Source organism: Austrofundulus limnaeus, unplaced genomic scaffold, assembly GCF_001266775.1.
Source record: "Austrofundulus limnaeus strain Quisiro unplaced genomic scaffold, Austrofundulus_limnaeus-1.0 Scaffold108, whole genome shotgun sequence".
NCBI classification, from domain to species: domain Eukaryota; kingdom Metazoa; phylum Chordata; class Actinopteri; order Cyprinodontiformes; family Rivulidae; genus Austrofundulus; species Austrofundulus limnaeus.
The window spans coordinates 557,760-569,606 of NW_013952510.1; the positions used below are offsets into that span (position 1 = coordinate 557,760).

General features: G+C 40.4%; 1 protein-coding gene across 1 annotated transcript in view; it reads left to right on the top strand.

Annotated features, from left to right (window-relative positions):
- The window catches only part of erbb2 (erb-b2 receptor tyrosine kinase 2), a gene marked incomplete at its 5' end in the record, with an annotated part of 18,373 nt that extends 7,315 nt beyond the window's left edge, over positions 1–11,058 (top strand). Inside the window, 16 exon segments of the mRNA XM_014013910.1 lie at positions 615–817; positions 1,025–1,154; positions 1,774–1,864; positions 4,065–4,219; positions 4,303–4,350; positions 4,446–4,584; positions 4,667–4,789; positions 4,869–4,967; positions 6,257–6,442; positions 6,537–6,692; positions 6,774–6,849; positions 6,928–7,074; positions 7,221–7,318; positions 7,415–7,603; positions 7,773–8,151; positions 8,234–11,058. Of these exon segments, the coding sequence (XP_013869364.1) occupies positions 615–817; positions 1,025–1,154; positions 1,774–1,864; positions 4,065–4,219; positions 4,303–4,350; positions 4,446–4,584; positions 4,667–4,789; positions 4,869–4,967; positions 6,257–6,442; positions 6,537–6,692; positions 6,774–6,849; positions 6,928–7,074; positions 7,221–7,318; positions 7,415–7,603; positions 7,773–8,151; positions 8,234–8,568 (2,554 nt within the window).
- Positions 11,059–11,847: the final 789 nt, after the last annotated feature.

Sequence of the window (11,847 nt, forward strand, 5' to 3'; positions counted from 1 at the left end):
GAGGCCAATTTTAAGGCGTTTAGAAGAGGAATTGATGAGAAGATAAGTTTATTTTCTATTTAAACATAAAAACAGAGTTTAATAACAACTAAAGATTCAAAGATTCAAAGTGTGTATTGTCATATGCACAGATGAAAAACATGTTTCCCTGAGCAATGAAATTCTTACTTTGTTGTCCATTTTTGAATGCCGAGAGATAACCGTATTAAAAAAGAAACAAATCATCACTGAAAGGACACAATGTTGATTAAATAAAAAAAGAGACTAAACTAAGGATAATAACGTCAGAAGAGAACAATATAATAATGACAACAAGAAGGGAACTTACAGTCTGTTTTTAAAGTGTAATGTGCAACAGATAACATAACAGTCTGAAATGTGCACATGTGCAATAATAATAGTCAGAAGAATGTCACGTTCAGCTGTTTAAGAGTCGATGGCACTTGGGAAAAATGAGGTGACAGATACTTTATAATGGTATAGTATTTAAATGTATGCCTGAGAAACACATAATATTGCCCCTTTTAAAGCTTCGTTTTGTTTCTGGACATTTGCGAAATATAAAAACTGCAATTAAATACTGCTTACATGTGGCCTCCCTTTATGTGTCTTAGGGGGGTGTTTTCACTCGCCATCCAGAATCTACACATCCAGTCTCTTGGGCTGCGCTCACTGCGCAGCGTCAGTGGAAGTTTGGTCTTGTTGTACAACAACACACAATTGTGCTACAGCAGTCCACCAGCCTGGAGAACTCTATTCCACCCCACCCAGGGCCCCCATCTCATCGTCAGCCGCAACCAGGACCCTCAAGTCTGTGGTGGGTGAACGAACACGATGTGTGTCGATGCAACCGTGTGCAAGCTGAAGATGTAAAGCAAATATTTAATTGAAATCTAGCCGTGAAGAATGCAGCTGGAGCAGCAGTTTGTTGCACTTTCACTATAAGCAGTTGATGAAAATGCAGGGTCCTGAAGAGGAAAAGCATCAAAAGGCTGAGCTTGTTTGTTTTGTCTGTGTTTTTTAGAGAGTGAGGGCCATGTTTGTCACGCCCTGTGTAAGGGGGGCTGTTGGGGTCCGGGGCCCAGCCAGTGCATGTCCTGCAAGTTTTTCCAGCGTGGCACTGAGTGTGTGGAGCTGTGCAACGTTGAGCAGGGGTAAGTCTGWTTGTGCAGGCGTGTTTGCAGTAAATCAGTAAATTAGCCAGCTGATGATTTCCTTCAGCGATAACTGTTGGTAATAAACCTGAACGTGAAGCACAAACATGAGATGTTGAGTCTGGAAGGCTCACAATAGATTCATTTTGTCCTGTCAAACTGGTCACAACACAAATAAATCAATATGAAAGCTTTTATTTTAAAGTGTCCCCTCTGGCCGTGTGGAACAAACTGACTCTGATATGATCTATATTTACTGATTGTATGGGTTGAAAATTATGGGAAGGGTTGCCCCAGACTGATCCTCGCGAGACACCGTAGGTTACACGAAGGATGCTAGAAGTCATACCTTCGAAATCTGTTGGTCATTTTTAAMCCACCAAGCAGATAAACCGATAAGTTTTGTTTTAGAGCTGCATGGCTTTTTATATGTCGCATAATTAAACTGCGCATTAATTAGTTTTTCTGATTGTTAGTGTTGTGTCTTTTATTTGATGTGTACCAAATCAAAATKTCAGCAGGATATTTGCATTGGGCATCCTCGTGATGGTCGATGAAAGTATCTGACAGATGTCAGACTCCGTGTTACTCAGTATTTCAGACTCTCGTTGTGTTGCAGGTCYACACGCGAGTACGAAAATGGATCATTGTGCGTCGCCTGTCATAAAGAGTGTCGACCTCTGAACGGCTCTGTCTCCTGCCACGGCCCGGTAAGACATGCAGGTGTATCAGATACAAATCTGACTGGGAGGGGGCTTAAAATCAAATTAGCCCGAGTGTTGTGTTACAACTGTGCATTAGGGCCACTAGAAGAAAAACTGAAGATTTTTTTTATTATGATTTTGGTTTTATTTCATAGTTTCAGCATTAAAGTTGCAATATTAAGTTTAAAGTAATAATATTACCGAGAGAAAATAGTTTTTTTACAAAACTAAGCTGGAGGAAACGAACCCCACTGTTCTGCTTTGTCCCATTTATTGTTGTTTTTTAAAGTTATGGGTGCGCGCTCTCTAAGTTTACTATGAGATCACATGCAAGTTTCTTTCTTTTGTTGAACCAGACAGAGGTGCGGTTTATCACTACCACTGCAGCAGAACTCATAAAACTTGTTTCAGTCCTTCACWRTAAGAGTCTCAAACTCATACGCAGAGTACTATCCTCCACAATCCTCTACAGACATTTGAAGCTTGCAAAAAACGGCTTGCATCATTGTTCCTCAGTAAAACAAATACTGCACCATGAATTTATCAWGTATTTAGAATTCTGCACTGAGTCCATGGGTTTGGGACACTTATTGTGAAGGATTAAAACAAGYTCTGGGAGCTYTGCTGCAGCGGGAGTAGCATGGCAACTCAGACAGGCTCAGCTTAAAACCTGTGGGGAATTTTGTAGTCAAACCCAGNATTTTGTAGTCAAACCCAGCAAAAGTGTGTTTATAATAGGGCTGCAGCTAACGATTATTTTAGTAGTCGATTAATCTATCGATTACTCTGACGATTCATTGAGTAATCGGATATAACAAATTGTCATGTTCTGCAGTAATTATTTAAGCTTATTTTATGAGAAAWACAATATTGTGATGGGGTAATATACACCTGCTGATGACCCTGCTGTAATCAAAGTAAAATTACAATACCAGTTGTATTAATTAATGCATTTTAAACTTCATTTGTTTGTATTTATGTATGTAAGGTTTGAGGAGGCATTAATTAAAAGCACTGTCATTAAATCATTTTTAACCATCACTGAAAAATCTAAATGCTTAAATTTATTGTAATGGATTTGAAATTTTATTTTATTTTTTTGTTAGAAATTTAATAAGTAAAAAGGGTAATATAAACATTTGTGTGTTGCAACTGAGTTTTGTAGAGTTCACTTGTTAATTTTAACAAAGAAAATATTTTAAGACTGTTATTAGGTTGATGCAGGGCTCCCATTTAGGCAATAAAAGAATTAGTCTTGACTGCTTAGCTATAAACAAATATGACAGTACTAATGAAGGCTAAAGTCATAAAAAGCAGCAGCAAATAATTAAAACAAATCCAACTATCTTCTATAAATACTTTTAAACTTGAAATATTCACACCAAATATCTCATTTAAATGAAGATAAAAGCTCAACAACAAATAAACGTGTTTCAGCTCAAGCTGTTAACCTGTTGCTGTGCTTTTATTTTATCTGACAAACTTACAGTAAGTCTTGTTTTTAATCACACAACTTACACACTGTTTAATAAAACCCTGCCCGGTCACCATGATTAGTCAGCACAAATAACATTAGCTTAAACATACCTCCTCCTTGTACATGTGTAACGTGACAAATTATCACAGATTTAGGTAACCGTATTTTGCAAAGGGAATGTGAACGATACCTGTTAACTCCAGACTCGTTCGGTACATGTAGCCGCTGTTTTGGTTCCGGTGCAGAAACATCGAGGATGTGCATCGCGTGTTGTCGTCTTTTCTTTTTTAGTTTTAAATGTTTCCATGCTTTTTATAATTAGTCGTTTTTTTCTGCGCTTCATTTCGGCACTCTTCGTCTTCTTCTAAAGTTAAATATAGCGCTTGGCAAGCATACGCACGTGACGCGTCGACAGTGTAGCTGTTAGCGAAAGCGCTAACATCGTAGCATTGTGTGTAACGCAAATAACATTCCGGGCAGACGAAAGTGCGCTGATTATAACGTGTTTTTTACGAAGCTTCGAGGCAGATAAATTTGCCTCGAGGATTTTTTGCAATCGAATTACTCGAATTATTCAAGGAATCGTTTCAGCCCTAGTTTATAACCTTTTATAAACAATAATACTAAACAAAACAAGAACAGGAGCACAGCACGTAGAATGATTTGTGGTTTGAAAAGTATTTTCAAATAAACGAACATGACATGAAATTTGGTTACTCCTGTTTTCAGGGTGCAAATGATTGCACGGAGTGTCAACATAATCAGGAYGGAGAGTTTTGTGTGGATCGCTGTCCCAGTGGCATGAAGAAAGATCGTCAAACRTTGTGGAAATACAGCAACGCCACGGGACACTGTCTGCCCTGCAACACTAACTGCACTCTGCCGTGAGTGAGCACAGTCAGAGTCTCACAGACATTAAATTTGTCTTAAAATGCATTTATATTGAATCTTTTTTTATTTATTTAAGCTGCACTGACATGGATGAGAGAGGCTGCCCTGTTGACACAAGGCCAGGGTGAGTGTTCAGACGTAAAACACGGTTTTCTGGGATTTATTTACGTTTTGATTGTAAGACACATGAGCGACGAAAGCTGTTTCTGCCCCATTCAGACCCGGTACAACCATCGCCGCTGCAGTGGGTGGAGTGGTGCTGTTCTTCATCCTGCTGGCTCTGCTGGTCTTTTATCTGAGAAGGCAGAAACAGCTAAAGAGGAAGGAGACGATGAGGCGGTACCTGCAGGAGCATGAGGTGAGAGCCGAGGGCGATGACAGTTAACATCGCAGTTTTAATCTGAAGCTAATCTGCCTTCTTCCTGCCTTCGCGTGTCAAGCTGGTGGAGCCTTTAACCCCGAGCGGCGCGTCGCCCAATCAGGCTCAGATGCGGATCCTGAAAGAGACGGAGCTGAAAAAAGACAGGGTGCTGGGCGCAGGGGCGTTTGGAACGGTTTACAAGGTGTGTGAGCTAAAAGCAGAGCTGTGGCTTCTTGTTCGCTTGAAAACGTTCAGATTTAAGGAGACTCTCCGTGTTGTAGGGGGTGTGGGCGCCTGAAGGAGAAAATGTGACGATACCTGTGGCCATTAAGGTGTTGCGAGAGAACACCTCACCTAAAGCAAATAAAGAAATCCTTGATGTGAGTACAAACCGAAACATCTACTTTCTCTGTTAATATGCAGATTGAACGATGCTGAAAGTTGCTGAAGAAGCCAAAAATGAGTTGTTAAAGCTAAAGAGGCAAAATGTTAGATAAAAGCTAAAGAAACAGAATGGTAGCTAAAGATTTTGAAAGGCATGTTGAAAGCTAAAAGCAAGAAAGTAGAGAAAAAACAAATAGTATCAAAAGACTAAAAGTAGCTGTACAGCAGCTAAAGGCTAAATGTGGTAAAATGAAGGGGTGCAACAATACATGTACCCATATCGAACGGTCAATACAGTGCTTTAGGTTCAATACACACTTGTATCAAACAATACAGATTTTTTAAATTAATTTTATCAACATGTCTTCTGAAGATGCTCTGTGTTGAAGGATCAGTGGATCTGTGTTCGACTACTCCACCTAGGCTGCATTTTTGAGCGCATATCACTGAGAAACTTGCTGTTTCAGCAACATTTAATTTAAAATCTGTACTTTTGAGGTTAAACAAATGTTCATATAAGTTAAAAAGGGCATGGAAATTTCTGTCTTTTGTATCGAAAAAATATCGAACTGTGAGACTAAAGTTTTGAACCAAACGGAAACGTGAATYYTCTGTATCGTTGCACCCCTAGTAAAAGGCTAGCTAAGAGCTAAAGAAACAGAATGGTAGCTAAAGATTTTGGAAGGCAAGTTCAAAGCTGAAAACAAGAAAGTAGAGGAAAAACAAATAGTATTAAAAGAATAAATGTAGCTGTACAGCAGCTAAAGGCTAAATGTGGTAAAAGGCTAGCTAAGAGCTAAAGAAACAGAATGGTAGCTAAAGATTTTAAAATGCAAGTTCAAAGCTAAAAGCAAGAAAGTAGAGAAAAAAACTAATAGTAGCAAAAGACTAACTAAAAGCAGCTGAACACTAGCTAAAGGTATTGAAAGGCAAGTTCCAAGTTAATAGCRGGAAAGTAAAGAGAAAAAGTCTAGCTGAAATGTAGGTAAAAGCTGAATGTGGTAAAAGGCTAGCTAAAGCAAAGAAAAGGATAGCTAAAAACTAAAAATGGCACAAAAATAAAAAGAGCAAGTATGTTGAAGCAGATTTTGAAGAAGCACAAGAAATCTCAATGTGTTTAAATAGGGTAAGTATTTTAAGAAAATTTAAATATTTTAAAAGTATAAAAGTCAGAGCACCAGTCTCCTGAATGGGGGAAAAAAGCAAGGAAATGTGAGAAACAGGAAAACATTGATGTGAATGCTGACTCGGCAGTAACGAACACCTTTGTGGTTCCTCTGCCCAGGAGGCCTATGTGATGGCGGGGGTCACCAGCCCGTACGTGTGTCGCCTGCTGGGGATCTGTCTGACCTCCACGGTGCAGCTGGTCACTCAGCTGATGCCTTTCGGCTGCCTCCTTGACTACGTGCGCGAGAACAAAGACCGTATCTGCTCGCARTTCCTCCTCAACTGGTGTGTCCAGATTGCCAAGGTACACAACAAACATCTGCTTTTGTTTTACAGCAGTGATGTAATGTTTGTGTTGAGTTGTGAGGTTGTAAATCTGCGTTTGTGTCTGTGTGTAGGGGATGAGTTATTTGGAGGACATCCGTTTGGTCCACAGAGATCTGGCTGCTCGTAACGTTCTCGTGAAGAACCTCAACCACGTGAAGATCACAGACTTCGGTCTGGCCCGTTTGCTAGATATAGATGAGACCGAGTATCACGCCGACGGAGGGAAGGTACGACGAGTTTATTTCTGTTGAAGACCGCTCTACCTGCTGCACTGTTTGTTTTTCAAACCGATGTTTCTGTTATTCCAGGTGCCGATTAAATGGATGGCCCTGGAGTCCATCCTGCACAGGAAGTTCACTCATCAGAGCGACGTGTGGAGTTATGGTCAGTGTCTGTCGGCACAGTGTTGAACAATGGCCTCCAGTAATTAAATAAACTCTGCTCCCGTGTGACTTCCCTCAGGGGTGACAGTGTGGGAGTTGATGACGTTTGGCTCCAAGCCCTACAACACAATCCCAGCGAGGGACATCCCGAGCGTTTTGGAAGGAGGAGAGCGGCTTCCCCAACCTCTAATCTGCACCATCGACGTCTACATGATTATGGTCAAATGTCAGTACAGCAGCACGGACTTTTATTTTATGTTTCAAATTTTAACCAGATCATTTATTCACTTGTTTTAATACATGTGTTCCTGCTTTTGCTTGTTCTTTTTGCTGTTATTCTTGGTATAATAATAGTTTTTATTTGTGTTGCAGGTTGGATGATTGATCCAGAGAGCAGACCCAAGTTCAAAGATCTGGTTCAGGATTTTAGTCTCATGGCAAGAGATCCATTTCGATATTTAGTCATTAAGGTAATTGTGTAATCGGTGCTGATGTATTACCACGGACCTTGTAAATAAACCTCAGGTGTCATTAATGTGTGTGTGTGTGTTTTTATTTTCTTCCAGGACGACGAGCAGATGAGCATGTTCAGCCCTGTGGACAGCAGGTTTTACCGGATGCTTCTGGAGGAAGGGGACAACATGGGAGAAATAATGGATGCTGAGGAGTATCTGGTTCCTCAGCCGAACCTCTTCCCCAGAACTAGCGGAGAGGAGGCTCAGGCCAATGGGCCGTCCAGGCACCAGTCGTACCGGGTCAGTAAATCAGAACGCTTCATTTGTTTCTGTTACTAAACTCTCCCAGACAAATATCTTTGCAGAGATCTGCCTAATGGATGATAACATGAGTCACGGGAGCAATTTCTACTTTATCAGCAGGTCAGAATTGTGCGTTGTTTCTAATTTTCTTCTTTCCCTCCAGCAGAGCAGAGATCAGGGCTTAGACCTCGATCCCTCCATCGCTGCTGGCCCTCGGCCCATGCACTCCTCTCAGAGTACTCTCAGTCGTGGTCAGTGTCCCTCCGTACCGCACGGAGCAGGCGTCGCCAACGGGGCGTGGCCTCCGACGTTAGCTCGCAGCGTCTCAGCGGGAGCACAGTCCGACTCTGTGTTCTTGGATGCAGTTCCGGACGGCCCCTCGCAGCCCCCAGTCAGCCCTGGGCGCTACTGCAAAGACCCCACGTATCCCATCGGGAGCCAGGGTGACCTGAAAACCGACGGGATGGAGGACTTACCTCGTCCGAACCTTCATCACTCTTTGCCCAGACGATGTCACGTCCACAATAACAACCAGGCCATGCCAGGTGAGTGGCATATAGTTTGATATAGAACGTAGAAGGAAACAACTCTTTGATTGTTTTCTGGTTTTATTGTGTCCACCCTCAGAGTACGTTAACCAGGAGATGCAGGATCCCAGGTCGCTAATCCCCGAGCGGCCCACTACACTTCCACGTAAAGGCTCTAAAGCAGACAGACGACTCCCCAATGGTCTGAGCTCTGGTCACAGTGTGGACAAACCAGGTTACCTGGTCTCTGTAGGCTCCACCTCCTCTGCCTTTGACAACCCGTACTACCTGGACCTTGTGGCCAAAGCTGCCTCCGGGGCTTCAGCTCTGGAGAGCGAGGGCGGAGCRGGCAGGCATGTGAACGGGTTTATGACTCCCACTGCAGAAAATCCAGAGTATCTCGGACTAGTGGACACATGGACTGGACACAGTTGAGGAAAAAAGAAATGGGGAAATGAAGACTGCGTCCTTCTGAGGAAAACCGTGGAAAGGGGAGACGGTTCTCCGTCTGTTTGGGGACATTGATGTTGATCAGAGAAGCACCAGAGATGAGATCGTTGGGAGTTTTCTTCAACACGTTGTAGCATTAATGTGATGGGTTCGGCATCATGTTCTTGATCGTTTTCTTGTCACTCCAACAATTCGTGATTGCTCAGTGTCAAAACTGTACCCAGTCTTTGTTTTAAAAAAAAGGGTTGATGGTTCGAAAAAAACCATACCATCTAAGAACTGAATTGACGAGTTTCTTTCATGTTCTTTTAATCTCTTCAGTCACATGAAGCAGCTGTTTCCCTCGGCAAAATGGGGGGAAAAAAACCCTTTTGATAAAAGTGTACCATGATATGCATTGAAAATAACATTTAGTATTCTGCTCACTTTCTCCCAAACCCACTGAGGGTCTTCAGCACCCTCAAAGCCATTTTGTTTTCAACAGAAAAGGCCCTACGACCCATCTGGCCTTTAGGCATGCTCCCTGAAAGAAAGACATCCTGTATGGAGAAGACAGCGGCTTTGTGTCACGCTGATGTATGTGGCTGTTAGTGGCTACAACAAATCACTTGTGAGCTACTAGTAATAAAAAAAAACTGACATTTTTGTTGTTAGGGCGTATTTGAGGAGTATAAGGAGGTATCAGGTTTTAAAAATGACAGATTTCTAAACCTAACTCTTGTGAAATGCACTGCATATTAAAATACTGCCTGCCCCCTAAGCTTTTTTTTTTTTTTTTTTGCCAAAATGCCCTTTAAGCTATTAGTTTAATAAATTGTGTGAGAACTGTTTACTCTTTCTGGCTGCACAACGCAGCTGAATGTGACTCAGAGGAGACAAAGACAGATAATCAATGCATGGTTCAAATTCCACTCAGTGACAACTTGTTTCCCTGGCAGTTGATAATCAACAGCATTTTATGAAGGCGGATTTCTTTTTTTTATATATATTTATTTTTTTCTCTTCATGCTGGCTGGCTGGTGTTTGGTAGGAGGAGGTCAAACCCCATTCAATGCAGCCTTTGTCTGACCCCCGTGTCCTCTGTGGCCCCCCACCCTGAGGCCGACAGTTTCACAGGACTGTGAGAGAATCGACCTGCAGGAGAAAGTACCTCACTGTAATTTTTATAAATTTTACCAGACAATCTGAAGCTCTCTGGCTTCAAACACCAACTTTAAACTCTTTATTTGTCCACAGATAGACAGGAAACCAGCGAGAGTGCTGATGTGTCGATTGCATAAAAAACACCAGAATCATTTTTCCCCCCAGAAATTTCATTTTTATGCTACAAATTGATTGGTTTTATCGCCATCTGTGTTGCTGGGTTAGAGCTGTCAGCTCATAGGTCGGGTTGGTTTGACCCAATGTTCTGGTCAGAAATGAGCCATATTATTCTGTTCATGGTGGTCCACCATTTGCTGACCAAATTGGACCGAGATTGGCACCAGATCGTAACTACTTCAAACTATCCTTATCTAATGAAACAGATTCTTGTTTTAGGTTTAAAATTTTAATAGCTCCAATGGAACACATTTGTCATTTTAACTTTATTTTTAGGGTAAAATAACTAATAACCCAACCCAGGTTGGTTCGGTCCAGATCTGACGTTTAATATTTTTTTAAACATCTTGTCAGAGTTCTATTTTAACAGATTCAAACTTCACTTTTTTTATTCTATGAAACATTTGTCATTGTTTCATACTTTTACAAACAATATGAAATGTCTGTGGAAAAAACAGAATATTTTTACAGTCATTACTACCTTTTTTTTTACCCCCTACAATCATTGATTAGGTACAATATTCTGTTAAAGCTTACAGTAGATACTTTAAAGCATTAAGGAGAATATTTAAAACCAATCAAGCATAGTTTACAGATGTCTCCTTGTTTAAGCGATAAAGTTGATGTTCAATCATGAATTATGCACTGGTGTGTATATGGTTTTATTTTATAAATCTATAGTATTTGTGACCCTATTGAATTATCTGCCTTAAAAACCTTCTCCTCCTCAGATTCTTGTTCATCAACCGCACTGACTTGATTTGTCGTTTTACAAAACCTGAACCAGGTAAAAACGAGGCCTTTAATGCACTGATTAATCCTCTATAAAAGTGTGACAGAACATTGTATCACCTGAAAGTTGGTCTGCTTAAAAGACAAAAAGCAGCTAAAGGAAGAAAAAAACATGCAGAAGGTTTTGTAACATAAAGAGGTATTTTCTGAAGAAAATTACTTTTTAATTTTTTGAGTGTGTGTATATATATATATATATATATATCCTTTTGCAGTTTTTATGATTGTCAGGGTTTAAATAACAACCTGTGGGAGTTTCTACGTGCAGCCGTTCTTTTTTTTTTTTATGTGCAGTAAGTTTCATTTTGTAAATGTTTCCAATGTAAATAAATAAATTCAATGTGGTTGTTGATATGGAACATATTGATAGTAATTGATTTACTAATATGGAAAATGGGAGAAATGTTTCACAAAAATTAATTTTCGTTAACACCGCAAACAATAAATTCATTCTAACAGAAGATTAAAAACGTTTCTATCAGATAAGTTTAACAAAATTGTGTGAAAAAAACTGACTTCATTTGAAAAAAAATCTAAATGTAAGTTTCAAATAATTCGAGAAAAAGATTAAGCTCCTTTATGCAAACACTTTATTGTATAACTTGAATTATATAATGTTGGTTTCTTTTTAATTTCACAACAAACTGCTACTGTCACCCAGTGGTGGAGGGTGGAACACTGTGCACCAAATGTTTAATTTTCAGCTTCCTGTAGTTGAATTTAAGCTGTTTTTTATTGAATGTTCTTAGGAAAATGATAATTGATGATGCTTTTATTGTCATTGTACAGAGCACAATGAAATTACATTTAAGAACACCCGTTCAAGAGACACAGATGACAAACATGGGGGAACATGTGAACAGGTCATGTGGTAAGGGTTAGGAAATATGGAAAGCTGTAAGTACACTGGTGGGTGTCTTAACTGGGCACAACCTGGCATTGAATTAGAGACCTATTTGCACTACTTAGACCACTGCCTGGATCTGAGCAGTCAATGGAAAAAAATTCTTGGAGCTGCAGCTCAGAACACTGAGTGTTTCTAACATTGTGTCCTCCATATGAGGGACACAAAGGTTTCAATAATGCTCAGTGTCTTTGAGTTTTTTATCCATCCCCTCTCACCATAACCATAAACACTATAAATATGGGTTT